A 26,667-nucleotide genomic window follows, 5' to 3' on the forward strand; every position below is an offset into this window, starting at 1 on the left:
GGTCATATTGTTTTAGTAAATAGAATTCAATGACAATAAATTGGAATATCTCCATGATACAATTGGGAAACACGTAGAGTTAGGATAAGGAACTTTACACACCACAAATCGTTAGTTGGGCTTCTCTTACCTATGATGCATGACACGTGGTGGACATCTTTCTTTTGGTTACTGCGGCAGGTGAGTGAGTACGTCGTGTGGAACCAGAGACTGTCACGATGGGTCGGCATCAATTGGACGTTTCATAGGGTGATTTTCTTGGCTTTGGTTCTGTCTTGCTTCGCACGGTAGTAGCTGATTTGACTGGCGAGAGGTTCATCACTCGTCGCACTGACCATGATTTCGCCATGACTGCTCTCGCTTCTTCTTTTAAAACGTACTTTGGTGGACATCAGGATAGGATTCTTCATAGGAGGAACTGTGGCCTTAATCTGGTTCTACTCGCTCACTGGATTCATTTCTGGTTGACACGTAGTAGATTCCGTAGAAGGCTGGCTTGACACTAATTGTTGTTCGAGTGCCAAACGAATTCCGTTTATTTATTTAGCAACAACTGCCAACAGGTGAAACATACGCAACCCAATGACATACTATACGGCATAGATGAAAAATATAATGCTCTAAATCTAACACAAAATACTCTTAAATCTATTCTTATAAGTTATACGAGGAACATGAAAATCAAACACTTCGTAACACCTATTAAACACGCGACACATGCCTTTGATTGTCTCATTGATTCCGTAGTTAGTTCTAGAAGCACGAATGTACAAGAATGAGTGTGAGCGAAGATTACGATTTCGTATGTTTACTTCGATCTTTTCTAGCAGATCTGGACAATCAATATGGCCTTGAAGCAAATCTCCAATAAAACAGGCTTTTACAACATTACGTCTAGCATTAAGTGTTTCCAAGTTTATAAGCATGCAACGGTTCTCATATCTTGGTAAATTATAGGAATCTTGCCAATTGAGAAATCGGAGAGCAAAGCGGATGAACTTGCGCTGAATTGATTCGATTCGTTGAGTATCATTTTGATGATATGGTGCCCAGACTGCTGAAGAATATTCTAATATAGGACGGACTAATTAACAGTACAATGCTTTCAAGCAATAAACATCTCTAAATTTTTAAGCAAAGCGAAAGATAAACCCTAGTTGTGATGAGGCTTTGGACACAACATACGATATATGATGTTTAAAACTCAATTTACAGTCTAACATAATGCCTAAATCTTTTACAGTCGTTTTCGTTTCACGTATGATGCTACTATTATATAAAAAAATATTCATGTTGATATAAAACATGCTTCCGTCCGAACGAAACAACGGAGCATTTAGAGACATTGAGTACCATCCGATTAAGCTGACACCAGGCTGCAAAAATCTCGAGTTGCCGCTGTAGAAACGTAGCATCGCTTGGGCATCTTATGACATAAAAAAGTTTTAAGTCGTCAGCGTACGATAAAGTTAAACAGCTTAGGATAAAATTAACATCGTTCATATAAAGTACAAATAAAAACGGTCCGAGATGGCTACCTTGAGGGACGCCTGAGCTAACCGGAAACGGGGACGAAACATGATCCCCGATTTTGACAGCCATGTTGCGATCAGTCAAATAAGATCTAAGCCAGTTGAGAGTAATGCTACTTAAGCCTAGTTTTTCAAATTTAGCAAGCGGACAAGTCGAAAGCAGCAGACAAGTCTGTGTAGATGACATCAACTTGGTAACCTTTTTCCATTTGGCTGGTGACGAACGATGTAAACATTGATAAATTTGTGGTAATAGAACGTTTGGCGTGAATCCTTGTTGGTTTTTGGATACATAATGAGCACATGTATGCACAAGCTTCTCAAGTACGATCATCTCAAATAATTTGGAGATCGCACTCAAAGCAGCTATACCTCGGTAGTTGACGACATTTATTTTACATCCTTTCATGAGTCCTTCCAACTCGACGGAAACGTTCCAGTAGATAGTGAGGTATTAAAAATAGCGGCTAAAGGTAGCGCTAAGGATGACGAACACTTCTTGAGCATAATCGATGGAATACAATCTGGGCCACATCCTACTGAACTTTTTAGTTTTTCAAGCGCGCGCGCGAGACCATGTCTGATAAAACAGTCAAATGCGAGGTGGCGAGAGAAAGTTGAGGAACGTTGTGTGTGGTGGCTTCGATGTCATGGGCGCTAAGCTTTTCGTCAGAGAAAACGCTGCTGAACTGAGTGCGAAACAATTCGGCGATTTCCTTCACAGTACTTGCTTCTGCATTGCCGTTGGTCATTGTGGACGGCAGACCAGACTGGTGTCGTTGATTATTCACGTATTGCCAGAAGCCGCGTGGATCCGACATGAGACGACTTTGAATTTGAGCTTGATGGATGGAGAACAGATGCTCGTTGAGTCTGGAATATTGTTGGTTGGCTTCAGCGTAAGCGATTCTAGTTGCATCGGTGCGGTGTTTGCTATGACTTCTCAGAACAGCTCTTTTGGAACGTTTTAGACGCTTAAGTTGTGGATTCAACTATTCAGGTTGGGATGGTTCGCGACGGGTTACTTTAGACACAAACTGCTCAATGGCGTAAAGTAGGATGTTGGACAACGAAGATGCAGCATGATTGGCATCGTTGTCGTTGTCGTTCGATCACATCGTTTGGTAACAAAATCGGCACTGGGTGACCACCGGTGAGGTCTTAATGGGTTTCAGCCACTATTAGCATTTCCTTCATATCCGCATGGATCCTGGTGGGCCCATATAGCTCATTCATCATTGGTGAAGAAGTCTTCGCATTCGGGGACAGCTTGAATATCTGACGACACTCGATGACACTAGGAGACGGGCTACGCACTGTAAATGGCCTGATTAGCTTCACTGTAGTGAACTGCATCAATGCCGGTAGGGCTTCGGCTGGATTCTGCACCAGCTTTACTACTGGAGGGGTTTTGGCTGATTTCGGCAACTGGATGAATTTCGGAAAGGCTTTCAGGAACATCTTCTCTTGCGAATGGGTTGACGATGAGTTTAGTTTCGGATTCTCCATCGAGTTGGTTCTGGGTGGCACTTCACAATAGTATGGAACCGAATAAGCTTCGGTTGACACAGTATTTCGATTATTCTTCTTCTTGTTCGATTGACTGGAATAGTGGCTTGGTAGATTGTCGTCTTCGAACTCAGGGAATGGAATAGTCTTGCACCTTGGAGCAGCTCTCTCTTCAATGAATGATTTTTCATCGAGTAAGAGCCGGTCGTTGTCATGCCTATCGATACATTTGGCTCGCACTTCCTCTACAGTAGCATACTCCTGGCTGCATTTGATCGGTATTGGAGAATGCACTTCTGCCTCATTAGAAGCATTATTATCGATTGTTGACTCATCGCCCTCATCATCACTGGAAGGCTTCTTGGCTTTTGGGTCATCCCTTAGCTTGGGCGAACCGGAATTGATGAACTCGACTTGATCATTCACGGATTTGACTTTGGTTGGTTCACTCACAAGAAATTTCTTCACGGTGGGGTTCTTTTTACTCGACGACTTCACAGATCGGATGGGATTGGGACTCGGTTGCCTTCTCTATTCTTGACTCCATTACTTCAAAATTCAAAGCGAAATGCTTTGAAACGATTGGATTCGGTATGCCTTGTTCTGATACACTTTAAATTGGAATGGATTGTTCCTCGATTGGGGTTGACTGCCTCCGAAATTAATATGGCTGCCAGCTAATTTCCTGTTTATCAGCAAAAACTTCCCTGCTTGATGTCGTTTTGGTGTGATACCTCGTTTGAGTGGAGGGGAAGGACTCCAAAAACGCTTCGACCATAACGCAAGCATCGGTGTGGATGTCGTCGAAACGAAAATAGTTTTCATCCAGCTCTCCATAACGTTCTGGAGGATACAAAGCCACAATTTCTCCATACAATCTGTGGTACTCATCGTAGCACAATTGCAGCTCATTCTCGTGCTTTTTTACTTGCGCCAGGCTAATTCGGTCAGTCCCAACTGATTCGCTTAATTGGTGATAGCAGCGGGTACGGATTGTCTCAATCGGCAGATTGACGACAATCTTCTGCGGGTGCAGCTCTCGGGGCACTGGATCCTCTGATCCGGTTCGATTGGACCAATGTTTGCTCACGAACTCGATGGGCAGACATCTCTGCCGGGTTGGTTGCCGGATCCTTCGGTAGAAGAATCGCCAGGGAACGATTGGTAGCTCGACGGTAGGGCTAATTAACTCTATAGCCTTGAAAAGGGATGATTGGTTTCTGTCGGTGGAGTGAAACGCGCTTTCAACTTATACGATGCTATATTTTCTTCTCTTGTGCGGTATACAATGTATGAAAACTGAATGAATCTGAATCTTTGATGCAATTCTCTTTTATAGGTGACGTGTAGCCATAATCGTCAGGTTTGCGTGTATCGGCTGCTGTTGGGGCGTGGCTAAGTTCTCGTTTGATTTTCTTCGTGTGTGCGTCATTTAACGTGTCCATCGCTCGTTGGCATCAACACCAAGCGGAACGATGTGGTGCGTAGGGGAATAGATGGATTGATAGTAGTGGTGAAGATAGAGGCGAAACTCTCAATGGGAATCAAGACTAGTCGAAAGGGAAACAAGGGTAGTTAAAACTTCGCGTTGGCGCGAACAATTACTACGATATAGATTAAATCCGATTACTAATTATTGGAACGATTAATTAAGATGCGGTTTTCACTGAGTGAAAGCTTGTCATCCTCCCCTTAGACACCCAGACCAAGAGGGCCACTGAGACATGAAGACAAAATAAAATTAGTAATCTAACTTGGTTGCCGATAGTACTGGTCCCATGACCCATATACTCAATATGTAGCAAGAACCAGGCTCAAGAAAGCGGAACCCATCGCCGAAGTAAACGAGCCATTCCCAAACCAAAAGAGTAATTTAACATCGAGAAAATGGAATGATTAATTTAGTGTACTTATATTTTATTTGCTTTTACTTAGCCTAGTTTGCCCATATCCTAAGTTCTGTTATAGTGTCATGACAGTGTGAAGGTGTATTCCGTGAAGTCTTCAAAACGGATTGCCAGCCACCCCGCTGCTTAGCGCGCCATTGACTTCACACCACGTCAACACCAGGTTGATGACGACATGCACTGCCATAGTATTGCCTGGATCTAAGAAAAGCCTGGTTCAGGCATCACAGGAGGAGATTAACATCGTCTCTTACGTCACACAATATTGTCGGATCTTATAGAGATCCGTCCATCTTACCGATCTCAAAGAATAATTGCACTACTGCCGATACATTGCAGCACTAAACATAGCTATCATGCCTTGCCAACTCAGGCTGCTTCATTTTCTACGGAAACAATCAACAGATATAATAGGCCGAGCGATTCACACGAAGTTAAACTCACATCAGTACTCGAAAGATTCACTATTCACGATTCATCTGACATTTGGTAGTCTTAATGAATATAGTAAATTTAAACAAGTATACATTAAACGATTACAATCTTCTTAAAAAAGTGGTCAATGGTAAGTTAAAATCAAATAGCCTATAAATGTTGTTAAAAGCAGCCGCAGCAGCACGGAAAGGTTCATTCATGCCATACATTCGATTACGCGGAGAAAGGTGCAGGAAATCTCGTTGACGCATTGTTCGTTCCGGAGCATAAAGATTTAACCTCATGAGAAGTTCCGGAGAGTCAATTTCACCAGTCATGATTTTGGCCACGAAGGCAACTTCCGATCTATTCCTTCTCATTTGAAGAGTGTCAATATCAAGTAGTCTACATCGATCCTCATATGCGGGAAGATGAAAGGTGCCGAAGTGCATAACGCACGAATCTACGCTGCACGGTTTCTAGCCTTGAGATCCAGACGCTATGATAAGGGCTCCAAACTACAGCACAAAATTCAAGGATAGAACGAACTAAAGAGCAGTACAGAGATTTTAGGCAATGAGGATCCCGGAAGTCTTCAGATAGTTTGAAAATGAATCCGAGTTGCCGATTAGCTTTTGCGATGATGTCGTTATAGTGCGGCTTGAATGTCATGTCTTGATCCAGTGTGACTCCTAAATCCTTAATCATATTCACTCTTTCGAGGGTAGTACCAGAGATACAATAGTCAAAAACTATCGGCTTGTGTTTCCGATAAAAGGAAATAGCATTACAGAGCACCAGTTCGCCATTCTATCCACACGCGATTGCAGTTCTTCACAAACCTCGATGCTGTTGATAATCTTAAGCATTTTAACATCATCCGTGTCGTGTTCGGAGGAGACGGCCTCACCCGAATCAGCCGTCTCCAGCTGCTGCTCGATTCGCAGCAGCTCGGAAGCATTACTTCTTCCCGCGAAATGCATCACAAAACTGAAGCTAACTCCGCTCATCTGTCACTCACACATCTGGCACTCGTGTCCAATGTATATGCCCTCTTATTCTGTTTATATTTATATTATCATACCCGTCTCAATCCCTACAATCCGCATAAAACAAACGACAACCAGGAGGTAGAAGTCGGGAGAGTTCGTTGATAAACAGCGTGAACAAGAGAGGCCCCAGATTACTTCCTTGTGGTACACCAGAAGTATTGGAGAAGTATTCAGACTGTGAAGAACCGATTTTCACAGAAAGCAAATGGTTCGACAGATATGATTTGAACCAGCACACTAGATGGCGACTAACTCCAAGTTGTTCTAACTTTGCAAGCAATATTCCATGGTCGACGCGGTCGAACGCTGCTTTCAAATCCGTATAAACTGCATCAACTTGACCACCGGAGTCCATGGTACGAACACAAAGCGAAACAAACTCTATTAAATTCGTTTCTACAGAGCGCTTTGGATAGAAGCCGTGCTGTGCAGTAGAAATGTACGCTTTACTGGCACTGAATAAAACGTCATTCGTGATTATCTCGAATACTTTGGAGCAAGAACATAAGGATGTGATGCCTCGGTAATTTTGTACATTCCTTTTGTCGCCTTTTTTGTTAACGGGAAACATGTGCGACATCTTCCATTCATCAGGAAACTTTCCCTCCTGGAGCGACAGTGTGAAAATCCTTGCTAAGTGGGTAGCCAGCGAGTTCGAACAATTCTTGAGCACAGACGACGGAATACCATCCGGGCCGGCAGTGTACGAGCTTTTCAATTTTCTGATGGCTGACAGAACGGTCTGCTCATCGATTATAAACGCATGTAAATCTAAAACATTTCTAGGCGTGAATTGATTTGCAACAGCTATTTGATCGGCGGTGGCATTGAATGTACTTAGGAAATGTCGAACGAATAAATTACATTTTTCCAGCTCAGAACTGGCGATTTCTTCACCCAGATGCAAGCACGAAGGCAGACCAACTTCCTTTCGTTTGGAGTTAACAAACGACCAAAAACGTTTGGGGTTTCTACGGAGTGATGATTGTGTTTGAAGCACGTAACGACGATAAAGGAATCGATTGTATACACGATATGCAGTACTGGAACGGTTGAACTCCTGCTTCGTAATCAGCGTGCGATTCTTGCAGTACTGTCACAATGCTTTTGCCCTACTTCGCTTTAGCTGACGCAGACGACTGTTCGACCAGGGAGGCTTAGGCTTCGGACGACACAGGGGCACGTGCTCCGCAATTATACGATGAATTTGGCGAGTGAAATAATTAACAGCATCATCTACACAGACGTCAATCTCGATGGGTGACCAGTCAATACATGAGATAGCATCACAAATACTATCATAATCAGCTCGGCGGTAGTCGTACATTTGGTGCACGTCAGAAGCATTGTCAAACGTAAACAGGCCCGGAAGGTTAACGACTATGTCCAGAGCGGGATGGTCAGCATCCAGGTAGATGAGAGGTTCGATGGCTTCGGAAACGGTGCAAGTAGATTTAGCTGCATCGTTGGGTCATTAAAGTCCAGGTTGGAACTAATAGAGCTAAAAGAGTTCATGTGATCCCGAATGCAATTTATGTCGCTACGCCGGTCTGGAGGTAGATATAATACTCATATGCTAACCAATCGATCGGCCGTAGAAATTCTAATCCATAACTGCTCCAATGCTATGCTTGTCAATGTAGAGTCAACGTAGCTACTGCAGCGTGTTGAGACTGCTATCAAGGCTCCTCCTCCGCGAGACTTAGTACTGTTAGCTGAATTACGATCTGTACGGTAAACAGCAAACTTAGGACCGAATAGCTGTATGCCGAGGATTTGTTCGTCTAGCCAAGTTTCCGTCAAAACAATTACGTCGTAGTCATATTCACTACCAGCCAGCAAGAAAGAGTCCACCTTAGGAGGCCGCGCAATAAGCAGTACCTACTTCTCACGTAAGAATATCCGCAAACACACTTGGCAACATCCTTGCTCACAGATAGACCACGTGCTGGTAGACGGACGACATTTCTCGGATGTTATAGATGTAAGGTCCTTCAGAGGTCCGAACATCGACTCGGATCATTACCTTGTAGCTGCAAAAATTCGGGCGCTACTCTCCAGCGTCACGAAATAACAGAACGATGCGTTTCAATATTCAACGCTTGTCAGTTGAAGGAGTTGCTGAACAGTACCAAAAGCTGAAGCTGGACGAGCGGATAAGAGATGCCACCGGATCTGGCGACGTCAACAGATTGTGGGAAAATATCCAAGAAGCTGTGACTACAACAGCGCAGCAAGTGTTAGGCACTGCACAGCGACGCCAACGAAATGGTTGGTTTGAAGAGGAGTGCCAGCGAGCGACGGACGAGAAAAATGTTGCTAGGAGTCGAATGCTGTAGCAAGGGCAGAAGAGAAACGTATCCACCACAGAAAAAAAAGGCGACACGAAGAGAGTGTGATAGCTGAAGCGCAGGAGAACGTGGATAGAAACGATATGCGGTAGTTTTACGCAACTGTCAATGGCGCGCGGCATAAGACTGTGCCAGGGCCCGCCATGTGCAATGACCAAGAGGGAAATTTGCTGACAGACAAGACTATGGTAGCAGCCAGGTGGAAGGAGCACTTCGAAGATTTGTTGAACGGTGAAAATGAAGGTGTATTAATGAGCAGGATGGACATAGTCGGCGACGGTCAAGCTATGGAACCACCAATACTGGACGAGGTTAAGAAGGCTCTAAACGAGCTGAAAAACAGTAATGCTGCTGGGAAGGACGAGATCCCGGTCGAGCTTCTCAAACACCGAAGTGAGCAGCTGCATCAATTAATTCACCACATTATCCAGAAAATATGGGAGGATGAAGAACTGCCTGCCGGCTGGTTGAATGGCCTCATAGTGCCATTTCTTATAGATTGTGCAAATCTATAAGAAATGGCACAGACTAGAGTGTGCCAATTACAGAGGGATCACCCTTCTGAACTCGGCGTACAAAATCCTGTCGCGTATCCTGTTTAACAGACTGAGACCGCTTGAGGAGTCCTTCGTCGGCGAGTATCAGACAGATTTTAGTGAGGACCGATCAACGACGGATCAAATGTTTAGCCTGCGGATGATTCTTTATAAATTCCGGGAGTACAACTTGCAGACTCACCATCTGCCCATCGATTTCAAAGCAGCGTACGATTCAGTGAAGAGAAATGAGCTGTGGCAGATAATGTCCGAACATGGTTTTCCGGCGAAACTGATTAGACTGATACGTGCAACGCTGGATGGCTCGAAATCAAGTATTCGGATTGCAGACGAAGTGTCAACCTCGTTTGTGACCTTAGGCAGATTTAATCAGGGTGATGCACTTTCGAATTTATTGTTCAACATTGAACTCGAAGGCGCTATTAGGAGATCTGGCGTGCAGAGAAACGGCACTATCATCACACGGTCGCATATGCTCCTGGGATTTGCGTACGACATCGACCTTATTAGAACCGATCGCAGAGCAGTAGTGGAGGCTTTTGTTCCACTGAAGAGGGAGACGGCGAGGATAGGCTTAACCATTAACTCTACCAAGACAAAGTACACGGTGACAGGTAGAGATAGGAGAAGACCTAGTGGTCTTGGTGCAGAGGTAGTGCTTGATGGGGATGTGTTTGATGTTGTTGAAGAATTTGTTTACCTTGGAACGCTTGTAACATGTGACAATGACGTTTCCCGTGAAGTGAAAAGGCGTATTGCTGCTGCGAATAGGGCTTTTTACGGATTACGTAACCAGCTTAGGTCCCGCAACATGCAGACGGAAACGAAATTTGCTCTATACAAAACTCTGATTCTACCAGTGGAGCATGGACATTAAAAGAGCCCGACCGGAGAGCTTGTCATCAAGGGAAAACCTCCCACCGGCATGAGACAAAAATCTAGAAACACAGTCAATTTACATGCATGAGAAAGTGTTGAGCTGCACTAATACAGCACGTACAGGTTCGCGGTTCAGCATAAAAATCACTCAACGAGTCTTATCCACGAAATCACCAGAGATAGAAAAATAATATTGAAATTTTACATGCATAAATTTTGTTTATTCCCCTACCAAATTAACTTAAATCTAAAATGGTTTGTACTTATCCGCTAGTGTTGAAAGTGTGTTAATGTATTCCGTGTATCCCTCCGGCGATGCTGTTGATCATCTGAATGGCGATCTACCACTTCAGCCGATCCGTCGATGAAGCGCGGGATAACCATGCAGCGCGCCGATGCTTAGATGCCCAAGCCGCAACAACACATTTGGTGGCAAAACTAATAGGCCTGGGGAGGATCGAATGGGAATTTTCACGCACTGAACGGATCACCAATAGCTTTCCTGCTCACCGATCTCATGCTATATTCCAGGCTCACTCCATGCAGCACATGCTAAGTTTAGATACACTTCTACCGTGGACAATGATTTTTTTGTACTGTACTTCACGGATTTAGTATTTTGCACTCCGATGAACTGATGCTTTCATCCAAACGAGTAAGTTGGAACTGATTAAATCTCGCTTCAGGTATTTGATCTATCCCCTATCTTTCTCCCGATTCCAACTCACCACTCTACGAAGGTACAAGGTGCTAGTCGACTCTTGACACGAGAGTTGGTTTTAGTACAGTCCGAACGTTTCGATGAGTACTGTTGAGTCCCTATGCTCAAAAATGGATATTGTTTAGAAGTGCGAGACCGGCCTTCTGATCTTACAATACGATCCCTCCATGCAGGCTGCTGCGGGCTAGCGATATATTGCATATGTGTGTTTGGGCATTCGTGGACAAAACACAATCGAATGATAATTGGCATTCGATCTCAGACGATGGGTTCTGTGGTTCTGTTGGGAAGCTTTACAAAAGAGCTAACTCCAACACTATTTTATATTCTGGTGGGCTAATAACCATTCCAAGGGAATCGAGTAAATGTTTGTCGCATGCTATGATCAAGCAGGTGACAAGCTTTCGGGGTTTTCGAGCGAAAAGTGCTGCGTAAAATACTCGGAGTGAAACTAGAAAATGGTGTGTGGCGCAGACACATGAATAATGAGCTGTATCAAGTATACAAAGAAGAAAATATTGTGAATCGTATAAAATACTACAGACTTCAGTGGGCTGGTCAATTAGTGCGAATATCGGAAGAAATAACAGCCAAAATAATATTCAACAGAGAACCAGAAGGGGCTGGCGCCTTCGTGGAAGGCCACGAAAACGCTGGCTGCACGCGGTGGAATCGGACCTGGGGACCCTGAACGTTCGGGGAAACTTGAGGAACATCGCCCAAGACCGACGATTATGGAGCTCTACAATACACCAGGCATAGGCGTATCGACGCTGTAGCCAACCAGGTATACAGGTAAGTTCAATGTATTGAGTTGAAGATGAATGTTGGGGAACTGAACTCTTTCCTTGGCCTTCGATAGCACATAGCTCTCCAACACTCGTAGGGTCGATTTTGTTTATTTTGTTCGCCTTCCAAACACTATTACCAGTTATTGGTTCTATAGCACGATCCCCAAGGAAACGACTATTTAACTGCTAATTTCCTCAGTCACAAATAATCACACGCGACATTCTAGGCAAACACTATACATTTATTAACATTTAACACATTTATTTTGACTTATTATCTAACATTTAGACTTAATCCTAACACAAAAAACGGATAAATATTATTTCGCGCGCAGCCTCCACGCACGGTTGGTGGGATTTCTACAACTAACTCATCTAAACCTATTTCCTATCTATCAGGCAGCCTCGACCTTTACGGAATTGTTCGGCTCCGGTGAGAGTCGACTACATGCCTATTGCTCTTCCATCACATCATCGGCAACCAAATTCACCACCGTTCAATCATATAGGTATGATATACGGCTCGCCCAACCGCATCGACGAGATCGTGTTTTTGGTCATCTTCTTCTGTCCACACGCTGCTGGATGATGGGGAATAAAATAATGGACAAAGCAGCAGAATCAGCTGCAATGTAGGTCACATTTGTGCATCCTAAGTGCAGGGTTGAAGCCTGGGTTTATTGTTACTCTCAGACATCCTCACCCACCCAGAAATATCCGATTTCTGAAAAGAAAGAAATAATCCTCTTCTCCTGGGAAAATGAATGGAAGTTTGGAGGCACATCTTTCAATGACGCGCTTGTTGGTGTTGATTGTGGTCGGATATTGGCTGAATACAGAGTTTTTCAACTGGTCGTTTCATCAACCCCGTAGCTGCTTTTAGTGTAACGACACGCACTATTCCGTCCTCCCCAGGGTGCAACTGATGAATTCGAGCCATCTTCCATTTCATAGGCGGTAGATTCTCATCTCGTACGACGACTAGTTTTCCAACTTCGATGTTGATAGCCGGCTTCCAACGTTTAGACCTGCCCTGCAACTGACACAGATATTCTCTTCTCCACCTCTTCCAAAAGTCCTGCAGCATTCGTTGTATTAGCTGATATTGGCTCAGTCGATTTAACGGTACTATTTCTAAATTTGGTTCAGGAAGCGATTGTATTGAAGAACCGACCAGAAAATGACCTGGGGTTAGTGGTTCGTGATCGCAAGGATCGTCAGACATCGGCGTTAGTGGTCTCGAATTAAGACATCCTTCAATTTGAACCAAAAGGGTATTGAAGTATTCAGTAGAAATTGATGTTTTTCCAACCACCTTGATCAGGTGATTCTTCGCCGAACGAAAAGCCGCTTCCAACAGCCCTCCAAAATATGGCGCACTGGGCTGACTGAACTGCCAGTGGATTCTCACATCTGTGCATTCCTTGGTAACCTTATCTGAGCTCTGAAACAGTTTGAGAAAATCCTTCATCAAATTCCTAGCACCAACAAAATTTGTCCCATTGTCGGAATACATATCCCGACACCTTCCTCTTCTGCTAATAAAGCGATGCAGTGCTTGTAGGAACCGATCTGTACTTAGGTCCGACACTAGCTCCAAATGGACCGCTTTAGTGCTGAGGCATATAAAAACCGCCACATATACCTTCACAACTGGACGTCGAGGTGCGGGTCTCACATAGAAAGGACCGAAATAGTCTACACCAGTCTGTGAAAAGGGCCTAGACACGGTGACTCTTGGTGCAGGCAGTTCTCCCATAAACTGCTGTATCGATGTTGGTTTTGCACGGAAACATTTTAGACATTGGTGAACGATGTTCCGTGCCACACTCCTGCCGCCCAACGGCCAGAATCTTAGACGGACGACTCCGAGTAGCAACTGTGGCCCTGCGTGTAGAAGTTGTAAGTGGTAGTGCTTCAAAATCATCCTGGTGAGTTTATGTCGAGCAGGAAGAACCATCGGATGTTTTGTAGCTTCCTGTTCTGCTGAGTTACTCAATCGCCCTCCGATTCGGATGACTTGGTCCTCGGAAATACGTGGGTTGAACCACCGAAGTGGAGATTTCCTCGAAACAGTGTTGCCCCTGAATAGTGCCTTCCACTCATCAGCAAAAACCTCCTGCTGGATGCGCCAACGATCACAAATTCCGCTTCTCTGAGCTCTTGGGCTGATAGAAATTCTGCCGGTGTCCTATTTTGAGAATTATTCTTCAGAAGCTTCAAAAGACGCAACCAGATAGCTGTCCTCCGGATCAGGTCTGAATACGAAGCAAATTTCTCCAAATACCAATCGTTGAAATCGGCGTTCGCCGAAACAGCGCAGACCGCTGCACGCCGCCTTTCTTTCTCTGCTTCTTCTGAGCTTGATGAGCATGCATCTGCAGGCCAGTGGTCTGAAGGTTCTTTCAACCAATCTGGTCCCTCCCACCAGAAAGCATTATCTAGGATATCCTTCGGTGAGATACCTCTTGAGATCAAATCCGCCGGGTTCTCCTTACCAGAAACATGCCGCCATGATGATGATTCTGCGATATTTTGGATTTTCGCGACTCTATTCGCGACGAAAGTGGTCCAGTTATTTGGTGAGGCTTGTATCCACCGCAGAACGCATGTTGAATCAACCCAGAAGAATGGTTGAGCTGGAGTTCGAATCGAATCTCGAACCTTCTCGTATAACTGCGTCACCAGCAACGCACCACACAGTTCCAGGGTAGGAATAGACTGTGTCTTCAAGGGTGCAACCTTGGATTTGGATGACAGCAGCCGAACCACGACCCTTCCTTCTGAATCGTGACTCCTAATATAGACGCATCCACCAAAGGCCTTGGTAGAAGCATCGGAGAAGCAATGCAACTCGATCAATGTTGCTCTTGGAACCATGACGCAACGATCGATGCGAATATTGTTAAGCAACGGGAGCTCTTCATGGTATTTTCGCCACATCTCACCCACCGTCGAAGGTAGTGGTTGATCCCAACCCAGTGCTTGGTCTTCATTCCGGATTTTCCACAGGAGCTGCATAAAAATCTTGCCCGTTGTGATCGCTGCACCTAGAAGTCCTAGAGGATCGAATAAACTAGCGATCACTGACAAAACTTGCCGTTTGGTTGGCTGCGTCGCTGAATTCCAAGTTGGAATGGAAAACTGGAACCTCAGTTGATCGGATATTGGCAACCAAGTCAAACCCAGCGTCTTAACAGCAGGATCCGGATCCAAGTCAATTCCTTCCGCCACACAGATCGCCAGATTTTCTGCGGAAACACCTTGCAGCACCGTCTGATGATTGGATGCCCATTTCCGTAGTTTGAAGCCTCCCTTTGACATCATCTCGTTGAGTTCCTGACATAGATTACGTGCGGCATCCTCCGTATCCGCGCCCGTGATTACGTCATCCATATACGTATCCTCCGTGGTTGCCCTCGCAGCCATTGGGTACTGCCCTCCTTCATCCATCGCTAGCTGGTTCAACGTACGTGTTGCGAGAAAAGGCGCCGGCTTTGTCCCGTACGTCACAGTATTCAGCTCGTACACGCCCACGGGATCTGTTGGGTCGAAACGCCACAAAATACATTGCAAAGACCGATCAACCTCAACCACGAAGACTTGCCGGAACATCTTCTCCACATCGGCCACCAGCATAATTTGCCTCACTCGACTTCGGAGCATGATCGATCGTAAGTCCTCCTGTACAATCGGTCCTACTAGAAGCGTGTCGTTCAGCGAGACACCGGACGACGTCTTACACGATGCGTCAAACACAACACGGACCTTTGTAGTTGTGCTAGCTTCCTTAAAGACAGGGTGATGCGGCAGATAGCATCGTTTCACGAGATTTCCTGCTTCCTCCATCTTCGACATGTGTCCCAATTGGATGTACTCCGCCATGAACTGATGGTATTGCTCCCGCAAACTGGCATCCTTCGCCAATCTGCGTTCCGTGCCTTGAAGCCGCCGGAATGCGATGTCCCGTGACTCGCCCAACCTGGAAACTGCGTCTTCATCCTTTGGCAGCGAAATGGAGTACCGCCCGTCGGATTCCCTACGAACCGACTTCCGAAAGTTGTCCTCGCACAATTTTGCCTCAGATGAAAGCACCTTGGAATTTCCTACTTCTTCACTAGCCCAAAACCGTGCGACTAGCTCCTCTAATACCTTTGTAGTTGCCGTACTACAGTTGATGCGTAGGCCTTGTGTGGGGTTTAGCAGGCCTCCGCAGACCGCCCATCCGAACACCAAATCGTTTAGTGTCGGTAATTGGTCTCCGAGTGGAATTCTTCGACCAGACTCGAAGAAATCGAAAAAGGATTCGATACCCAGTACCATGTCCACTGAACTTGGACTAAAAAATGTGGGATCTGCCAGTTTTATCCCATTGGGCATCGACCATCCTTGTGTATTCACCCTTGCCGTAGGTAAATCCACCGTAACCTTTGGGAGGACGAGGAAATTCATATTCCGCGAGTAAGCCGTAACTCGCGAACGGACCAATGCAGTGATCTAATGCATCAACTTCATAGCAGCATGTCCAATGCCGAGTACCGAGATCTCAACCTTCTCTCGGTGTGACCTGAGGCGTTGACTCAATCGTTCGGCGATGAAATTACTCTCGGAGCCGGAATCCAAAAGAGCACGAGCCGGAAACTGACTACCCTCGTCATCTTCCACGATAACGACCGCCGTAGCCAGCAAAACCTTGGAGGAGAATTGGTGGGTAGAACCGGACACTGTTGCATCGGTGGCTGCCATGTTAACCACCTGGGAGGATGAAGGAACGGGTGCATCACCAGATTCCGTTCGTAGAGGATTGTTGTTGCCAGCAGCAGCGATAACCTTAGGTGAACGATCCTTCCGCTGCTTGAAGCATACCATTGTATGATGACGACCATTACAGTTACGACACCTGTATTTGGACGTACAGTGTGTCGCTATGTGACCCGATCTGAAGCAGTTCCTAATATAGCACAGGGAGTTCGTTCTTAACACCGCATCTCTTTCTCGTACCGACATCCGTAGGAATGAAGAACATTGGTATAAGGGATGGTTATCCTTGCACGCCACACATCGTCCCCCAGACGATTGTACAGAGCCGTAGCTGGCCTTCACAGCTAACGCCTTCTGTCTGGATGATTGTGGAGCCTGAAGCGAAGTCCTGGAGTCTAATGCCTTCACAGGAAGCGATTCAAGAATTCGGATCCTACGATGCAAGAAATCCGAGAGATCTGCTAGCGTATCCTGATCCTTGGCTGAGGAATGTTCCTCCCAACCTCTGCGTGTTGTCGGATCTAGTCGAGTAGTGAGTAGGTTAACGAGTAAAAGGTCCTTATACTCTTCCTGTTTGACCACCTGGTCCAGATTCTGCACGACCTTTTCGAAACCGTCGGTCAGAGTGTGCAGATCTGCTACCGATTCCTTGGACAGCGTTGGCAAATTGAATAAAGCTTGCACCTGTCGCTTTTTCAAAAGCTTGCTGTTGTCGTACCGTTTCAGCAGAAGGTCCCACGCTATCTGATAATTGGCCTTCGTGATCTTCAACGAGTCGATCAGGCTCTTCGGTTCTCCTTGCAGGCATCCCTTCAAATAGTGGAACTTTCCCACCTCCGGCAGGTCCATCTTCCGATGGATTAGTGAAGTGAACAGATCACGGAAGCTGATCCATTCATCGATGTCCCCATTGAACACCTGCAGCGTGATTTGTGGTAGGCGTACATGGTCTAGCGTCCCATGGCCATGCGCTGACGTGTCGTTGGCTCGTACGGAACGATCGGCTTCCCCTGGATCCTGCAGTTGCTTAGCCCTATCCATCAAGAACGCCTTACAATAATAGTACCTATCACTATACACTAGCCTCGCTTTATCGAACGCCTTATTTTCATCTTCGAAATCATCGTGTGCCTGAATATCTGCCAGAATCTCCCCATACTTCTGCCACAAGTCATCGATACTCTGCAAGCGCACGTCGACCTGACTTGCAGTTGTTGTCCGTTCGTAGCCCTCCACAAATCTCCAGATGTCGTCCATGGAGGTCTGGGTGTTCTTCAGCTGGACCATCAACAGCTTCAGGACAGGCGGCTTCTTCTCACGGGATGGCGCCATAGCAGTTGTACGTCACTCGAACCGATAAATACAGGAAGTGAATGGTGTAGATATCCGAAATGTCCAAGGCTTCGGCTGACATATACCGTTCAAGCCTACCTGAGAGAACAGAACGTTGTACTCCAGTCCTCCACAATTCAGTCAAATAACACCAGTTCTGTTGTGACGCACCACCAACTGTTGTGGCGCAGTACGTACTCGTTCAACCGATAAAGGAAGATGAGGAGAATACCAACTGTAGTATACAGAGACAAGCTTCGGCGGACATATACTGTTGTAGCTCACCTGTGAGAACAAACAGCAGTACCAACTCGATTCTCATATGATTCAGTCCGATTTAAAACAGCTTTTCAACAGCAATTCATTCCACAGCCAACTCGACATCCATTCACAGTTCAGATAGGGATCCAGGAAGAGGAAAGTTTACATATAGTATCCAATGTATAAAGCTTCGGCAGAACATATACTATTCAACTAACCCGTGCAACCAATATCAGTACCAATCCACACACGAGTCGCTCAGCAAACCATCCAAGCATCCAAAATTTGCGGCAGAGTGAGTCAATTGTTCTAATAACGAACAGTTTTGCTCAGGGATTGCGTGGCAAATGAAGAGGTTTCAAATTTTTCATTAAAAACGTGTATTATCCGTAGTCCCGCTTCGGAGACATATACAATTCTAGCACTCACCACACAAAAATGTATTCGATGCCACCTCTTCCTGCCACGCGATGTCGTCTAATCGAAAACCAGCTCTCGGTCTCAAGAATCTCTGCCACACGAGATATCCGTTGCCCAAAGGTATTTTCTTTTGGTTCCCGGTTCCAAATACCGAATGGATTGACGAACCGACCGTTCGTTTATAATTGCCGTCCTTCCCTCTCGATGGACATGGATAAAGCGAAAGAAATGCGTCGAAATGTGGGCGTTAGTCGCGTGCAACTAGCGAAAACGGCTGGACATACACTGATCTAAAATATATTTACCTGGAAAAGTAAATCCAGTACTGAATCAGTGGTCCTCGCCAAATTCGTCTTGAACTCCTCCAGTATATCTCCAGTCCGGTCCCCAACGAACGATTTTCGTCGTCTAGCATTCCTTTCATCCGTTAGGCAACTCACAATTCCGTGCAGTCCAGCGTTCCGGGTAAACCAAAAAACACCGTGTGTTAGGATGGCGCAATCCCCTAGCCTCGAATGGACATATAGTGTTTGTTCCAACTCACCTATGGAAACAGTCCAAACGATGGATGCCCAATCGAAGCCACAAATAGGGATGATGGAGTTCGAATCCTTTATCCAGTAAAGTCCTTTGTGTCCAGTAGTGTGATGATGGCGCGCGATTATTGCTCCTTCCAAAGTGCGATGGATACTCCACTAATTGTTTCGTCGAATGAGATGGCGATGTCCCATTCACCACAGTCCACAATGGCGAATATCCAAGCCAAACCCGGCTCAAGTTGCGTGAACGCACTTCACTTAATCCACACTGGGTCCACTCATCCGGTTCGAAGGACCAAAAATGTTGGGGAACTGAACTCTTTCCTTGGCCTTCGATAGCACATAGCTCTCCAACACTCGTAGGGTCGATTTTGTTTAGTTTGTTCGCCTTCCAAATACTACACACTTAATTCTATTCACCGGGCTCGGTAAATAGATTACCGATTTCTCAACAGCTGAGCTCTCGGTAGTGACCTCGGTAACTGAATTCAATTACCGAGCTCTCGGTTCAACATTTATGGTAGCGAACTGTCAAAAAAATACCGAGCAGTCGGTAAAAAAATACTGGTGAATCTGTAAAAAAAATACCGATTTCAGTAATTTATAGTACTGACTAAAAGGTAATTTAATTTCAATTTTTCTTATTGATAATGAGAAAAAACACATGTAATCTGAGGCTTTTATATTTATTACAGTTTTTTAGAGTCAGAAAACTTTGTACAAAATATGTTTGCTGCTTCTCATTGCTGTAGCACTAGCGCAATTCCATTATCGCCCGGGAAGCTATCACCAAGATGGACGGAGGGAACCTCATTTGTTTTCTTATATCTAGAAAATAAGAACGTTTTTTATCGAGAAAATTCTTTACGGAAACAGTTATTTTATTGAGTTTACATACCTGATGTCTTATTATAGATCGAGTTCCATAAAATCGGCACAACACATATTGGAGATAGCAGTAGGGACTGTGCACGCTGATGATTCATTTTTTCATATTTGTCCTGCACTCTAAAAAATCATCACGTCATATTCACGGGAAAAATCACGTTACTCGTCTGTCTTGAACAAACGACGATTGTTACGTGACGTTAGTAATGCTCACCTGAAATTCACGTAACTTTTACTAAAAATCTTGGTGAATATGACTGTATAGTGTATACCCACGTAAACAATTTAAGTGAGATTGTGTTAGTGTGATTGCAGCTTCGGCATTTGCGGAAGACCTGCATTGTAAACAAGAATGAATGATGTAGGAATTAGGAGATAATATTGTCCTTTCAAGTTAAGATATATAACTTCAATATTATCTCCTAATTCCTACATAACCTAAACATAATGAGGCTTCGCGGAGGTAAGTGATATTTTTCGTACCTGCATTTTTCCTCCTTGGAAAAAATCAACGGAGGTTGGATAAAATTTATTAGAATCGTTGAAAAATGATGTGAAAGAAAAATAAGCTGCTTGGAAGTCTAGAGCTACAGTTTTCCGGTCGCGTTAGTATAAAATTTGTAGTCTAGCTTCCACTATTTTTTGTTTAATTAACAGCGGCAATATTAGCAATTTTCGAGCAAAAAACTGGTTTTAAAATTCTCAGCGATTCTCATTGAAATCATTTCTCAACAAATCTGATAAATTCCATTCAACATCCGCCGATAACTTTGTTTTTTCTTCAACAGTGTTTCTGCAATAACTCCAAAGCGCAATGACCAAATAACGGCATTGCAATATATCAATGCATCAACAACGTGAAAAAGATTCCCTTTTATAGGAAGTCCCTGTTCATGTTTGCATTCATTCCAAAATCACTATATTTCAATACATTTCAAAACATGTAGTGGTTACCTGCTGTCTTGTAGCTTTCACTAAAATTTCACGTAACCAGTACGACCCAAATCACGTCAGGTTCACCTGATCAAACACGTAACTACTTTCAAGCTTCACGTCATTAGTACTGGAAGATCCAGTCAGAGTCACCGGATAAATCACGTAACTCAAGGGAACTAAAATTTGTTCAGGTTACTTGTCATTCAGGTCACTCTTACGTGAAAAGTATGGTGGATGAGAACCACATTTGTTTTCAGGTAAATATGACGTGAAGATTTTTCAGAGTGTGGAAATCTATCATATAAATCTTTAGCAAACTAGCGCAAAAAATACATTATGGTAAACGTGTTTGAGCTTTACCTACCTGAATATCCAATAAAGCAAAATTTCCACCGGTAGCATTAATCTCGACTGAAACAAACTTGTTCTGACTCGCAAATAAATATGGCGTCGAAACATGCGGTACCTGGTCGAGAACTGATAACTCGGTACTTGTTTTACCAGGTGTTCAGTAAAGTGAATTTATTTTTACTGAGTGATCGGTTAATGTTTTGACAAGTGCAGGACATTTACTTAGAACAGAATTGATCGGTAATTCAATCTACCGAAACTCTGTATTTTATTTTTTACAACTGAAACATCGGTGAAAATGATTACAGAGATCAGTTAAATCTTTGAAATCAACTGAGCTCTCGGTTCAATTCTTCTTTTACCGAATAAAATCAGTAAAAAATATTACCGAGCAGAAATTCTAGATTTAAGTGTGTAGGTTACCAGTTATTGGTTCTATAGCACGATCCCCAAGGAAACGACTATTTAACTGCTAATTTCCTCAGTCACAAATAATCACACGCGACATTCTAGGCAAACACTATACATTTATTAATATTTAACACATTTATTTTGACTTATTATCTAACATTTAGACTTAATCCTAACACAAAAAACGGATAAATATTATTTCGCGCGCAGCCTCCACGCACGGTTGGTGGGATTTCTACAACTAACTCATCTAAACCTATTTCCTATCTATCAGGCAGCCTCGAACTTTACGGAATTGTTCGGCTCCGGTGAGAGTCGACTACATGCCTATTGCTCTTCCATCACATCATCGGCAACCAAATTCACCACCGTCCAATCATATAGGTATGATATACGGCTCGCCCAACCGCATCGACGAGATCTTGTTTTTTGGTCATCTTCTTCTGTCCACACGCTGCTGGATGATGGGGAATAAAATAATGGACAAAGCAGCAGAATCAGCTGCAATGTAGGTCACATTTGTGCATCCTAAGTGCAGGGTTGAAGCCTGGGTTTATTGTTACTCTCAGACAATGAATAAACACCTTGTTATAATTTGACTACCAACTGATTCCCTCTGCAAGTTTAAAGAAAACCCGTATAACTAAACATTACAATTTTAAAAGTTTTTGAAGTTTTCGAAGCAGATGTTCAATCAATCTTTATTTGGTATATTTGCACATTTAACTTTTTCAATCAAAGACATTCCCAATTTGGTTTTACCGATAATATCCACCGACCCATAATCCATTGTAACATCCTGGTTAGCAAGAAATTTTTCCACACCGTTCCACGCAATCATCACTCCATTATCGGTACAATGTTGTCGCTCGGGCCTAACAGTCGTGTAACCTAATGATTCCGCCATATCTGACACGGTTTGAAATATGGTATCATTACAAGCAACACCTCCAGATACCACAATGAATTTGGGATCAGTTGAACTGATTAGCTGTTCGTTTTCGCAAAACCGTATCGCACGCCGCGTTCGCTGTGCGATATGACGTGCTGCTGCGTTCAGAAATCCAGCACTAAAGTCCTGATAGTCGGGTAGTACAGCATCTGGTGGAAGATCTGTTAAAAAGAGTTATATTAGGAAGGAAGTAAGCAGGTAGGCTGTTTTTAAATGAATTCAACTTTGAGCGTGCTACAGCGCCACACTAAGAGTTAACTTTATGAAATCAGTTGTGCAAAAGGCATCTAGGGGTGAATTTCTCGAAATCGAAAAAGCATTTGGTAAGCGTAGTAGCGGACACCTTCCTGCAGAACTATGGCAAAAGACATCCATGGTTTGATTTTTTTGAAATTCACCACCTTCGTCGAAAAAAAAATATTTGGTGGGCGTGGTATCGAACAGCTTCCTTCATAACGTAGGACGTTAGTTTCTCGTAAAAGAGAGTGGGTGCGAGTGGGGGGATTTCCTCAAAACCCCACCACCTCAATAATAACGTGATGAACTTATTGTAAACATAAAAAATCACGATAATAAAGATTTAAAAAAAAAAAGAACCTCTTTTGGCTTTTGCAGATTAGAAAATATCCATTAAAGAAAAAATCCAAATGTTCAATCCCGTCTATTCTATGTCAGACTTGTATGAAACATCTGAAAAATTGATTAGATCGCCACAACCCCTCCTTAGCGTTACGTCGTTTATGGGCGTTTTCGATTGATTCCCAGTCGGCGATCTTTTACTTCTCCAGCAAGGTCATGTACGTGTTTACATAGAGTGCCATAATGGTCAGACTTACCTAATGCTTCTTCCTGCTGTAGAATGTGTCTGGTTGCTGTATTCTTCAACCCTGCGAAACTAAATTGGCAATCCCGGTAGTGCGACAGCGGCAGGGGAAAATCGTACTTCCGAGGATCCTTGCTAAGCTTAGCGGCCTGTTCAATTGACCGTCCGCCGGAAAGCCAAGCAAATTCTGGTAAATTCCTTAGCTTCAACCGACGGGCGATCTTATCAAACGCTTCCCCTGGGGCATCGTCCAACGTTTCTCCCAGAAGATAAAACTGGCTGATGTCCTTGACCAACGTTAACAAAGAATGCCCTCCGCTGATAAGTATGCATAGAAAGGGAAACGAAACTTTGTGAGTCATCCGAACCATCAAAGCATGGGCCTCCATATGATGAATTGGTATAATAGGTTTATGGTATTTCCTAGCCAGCCATTTTGCGTACCGTAAGCCTACTAACAAGCTCAGAGGCAATCCTGAAAAAAACAACTACTGCGGACTTGTTTACTTCCCCATATTATAGCATTACTACCTGGTCTGTTCGTAACAGCTATGGCGTCAATTTGGGTTCCGTCCATATTGGAGCTCCTGAATGTTTGCTGTACCACATTGTGAATGTGTAATCGATGAAAATCCTGGGCAACCGGCGGTATAATACCGCCGAATCTGAAATAGTTAAAGCAATATATTTAATACTACATACTTCATAGTTTGTTGGTTATTCATCTGCTTACTTCAGATGACTATTTTGTTGTGAGTAGATACAATCTCCGAGTATCTTGCCATTGCTGCTTACGATAGCCGAACCACTATCATCGCAACTCGTCTCAATCCCCAAAATGTAAGGTCGTAAGGCCTCATCACTAGAATTTCGGCTTTGGCGAAAATAATAATATTATAATTAGTATTGGAAGGATGAAAAAGAATCTCATCGTTCATATGTCATATGCATTATCATTAGTAAAAACTAAATAGAATAACATTGATATCAAGTGATATAGTTCGTATTCTGGCCGGCACATAAAGTGTTGTAATCTGTGATATATCAAGTGATATAGCTCGTAGTCTGGATGGCACATTACGTTATAGTCTACGAGATGAATACGTTATAGCCTTAAGATTTACGAGATATTTGATATCGTATGAAATGAAAATAAGATGAGTGAACTTTGACATCAAGATACTCTTAATTATGTCATTAAGCGTGTAATCTGGATAGGCTGATGATCACACAATTTCAAATTACAAAGTGATATAGTCTTCTCAGAGTTCTCCTAATGCAAAATCACCAACACTAATGTAACTGAGTAGGATGTAAAATTAAAAGTGGGCGGTAATCCAGTTGCAGCAAAAACATCACAAACACTGCGAGAGGAATACAGCGGATTCACGCACACTTTTCTTCATTTGGAGATCTCAATAGCTTCAGATAACGAGCTTTATGACATGATAGAGCATCTCATTTTTATTTCACTCAGTTCACTTATCCTATTTTTATGTTTTATGATATCACGTTAAACACCTCGTAAATGCTCTTAATATGAATAGGCTAGATTGCTAAATCAAATATACGTCATACCTGGTAATTACCACAGAAGAAAAACTTTTACTGCATTGTTTAAGAGTAGTTGCTTTAAGCATTTCTTAACACTTTGCGGGTGATTAAAATTCTTTATATAAAATTATTTATTATATAAAATTATTTATTATTTTCACTGGAAACTCGGAAGCTGAAACGTTTTTTGGCAGCTCTAGCGCCATCTGCTAGCATTTCATGTCAAGATATCCTCGTACACGTTATCGAAAATGAATACACTCTAAGCTGAACCACAGCATATAAATGTTGTAACGGACTCATTTGAAATGTGCAGATTGTTTTGGCTTTGGTCTGAATCGCGAATTAAAATCAAATTAAACTTAATAAGCGACAGTTCGGAAATTATTAAATCCCCCGGTCATAAGAATGGCTGGTGCAATCCAGCAAAACCGCGCAACACATCTATCAAAAATGATTCAATATCTGTCAGCAGGGTTATTTTAAAATTTTTGAATTGACATCTTTGAGTTTAATTTGATTTTAATTCACGAATTGGACCTTATAATCTTAATATCGTAATAAATAATAAATGAAAATAAGATGTATGAAATAAGATGTATGTATAATAAGATGTATTATACATTAAATTTATTTATAAATTGCTCTAGATTTTTGCCAATAAAAATATGAGGATTTTTATTGGTGTAGGAGTTATTGTTATCACATCATTGATAATAATGGCCCATCCATACTGTCAAAAAGCGCCACATCATTGTGGGGGGGCCTGAATTCCCTTATTCGGTTTGTATCCACATGGTTGGTAAGCCCTATATCGATACGTCATATACCGATTTACGGCTTCTTTTATTGCTACTTAGACTTGGTCCCTTGGTCCGATTTGCGAATTAAAATCAAATTAATCAAATCAAATTTTCAAATAATTTCCTAACTGTCATTTTTAAGTTTAATTCAATTCGTAAATCGGACCTTAGTACTTGAAAAATCATATTTAGTGCTTGATGGGTAGGGTAAAGGATGTATTTTGGACCACCTTTACGAGGGCTCCTATTTTGGATCACCAAGAGGAATTTGTCCAAAATATGAGCCATCGAACTGCTGGTCCAAAATACCTCCCTTATCCTAGTCACTGCATAAAAGATATTTTAGTTACAAGATAAAGATTGTCGCTTCGGTTCCTTTTATTCTGAATCATGTTGGGTACCGAACTGTCAAAACCTCGCCACTTGTTCCGGCACTTTTTGTCGATAGTGTGCGAAATCGAGCTGACTGGCTTTTGCGTAACGTGAGTGGAATCACTTTTGTGATTTTGCGCTCCATCTATTGACGATTTCTACTATTGAACTATTTTTTGTTGTTTCCATATTTCTCTATACACTATGTCATAATTATAGATAGTGGAATATATAGATGAGCGAAGATAAATCCTCTGTCTCCAAACGAACTGTCAAACGTGTCTCCAAACGAGCATGACGTCACGATTTCAATGCAAACGTTAAGGGCTGTGACGTCATATGCGCGTGTGCACGGGCAAAAAAATCGACTCAGCCATGCTTTCGCTCATCTATAGATTCTACTATCTATAGTCATAATAACAAATATTTCTCGAGTCGGACCGGATTTCGCTTGACGAATTTTCGTAAACATTGGATTCCCATACACTGCTGTTTACTGGATTCCCATACGTACTGGAGGAGCCCGAACGTTGCAAAAAAAAAACTTTCAA

The 26,667-nt window shown here is 43.3% G+C and overlaps 1 protein-coding gene and 1 long non-coding RNA gene across 2 annotated transcripts; both read right to left on the minus strand.

Moving 5' to 3' along the window:
* Positions 1–19,709: 19,709 nt before the first annotated feature.
* On the minus strand, positions 19,710–21,282 carry LOC134207583 (uncharacterized). The gene is made up of 3 exons (XR_009978387.1): positions 21,215–21,282; positions 19,925–20,027; positions 19,710–19,854 (listed from the first exon to the last, which is right to left on the minus strand). It is a non-coding gene; the product is annotated as an uncharacterized LOC134207583 (long non-coding RNA).
* A 1,019-nt stretch (positions 21,283–22,301) lies between these two features.
* Positions 22,302–25,133, minus strand: LOC134207588 (probable tRNA N6-adenosine threonylcarbamoyltransferase, mitochondrial). Its single transcript, XM_062683297.1, has 5 exons — positions 24,966–25,133; positions 24,121–24,261; positions 23,919–24,052; positions 23,401–23,862; positions 22,302–22,725 (listed from the first exon to the last, which is right to left on the minus strand). The coding sequence occupies exons 1-5, from the start codon at positions 25,025–25,027 to the stop codon at positions 22,307–22,309; spliced, it is 1,218 nt and encodes a 405-aa protein (XP_062539281.1). The 5' UTR covers positions 25,028–25,133; the 3' UTR covers positions 22,302–22,306.
* Between the last annotated feature and the right edge of the window lie 1,534 nt (positions 25,134–26,667).

This window comes from Armigeres subalbatus, chromosome 1, assembly GCF_024139115.2.
Source record: "Armigeres subalbatus isolate Guangzhou_Male chromosome 1, GZ_Asu_2, whole genome shotgun sequence".
Taxonomy (NCBI): Eukaryota; Metazoa; Arthropoda; class Insecta; order Diptera; family Culicidae; genus Armigeres; species Armigeres subalbatus.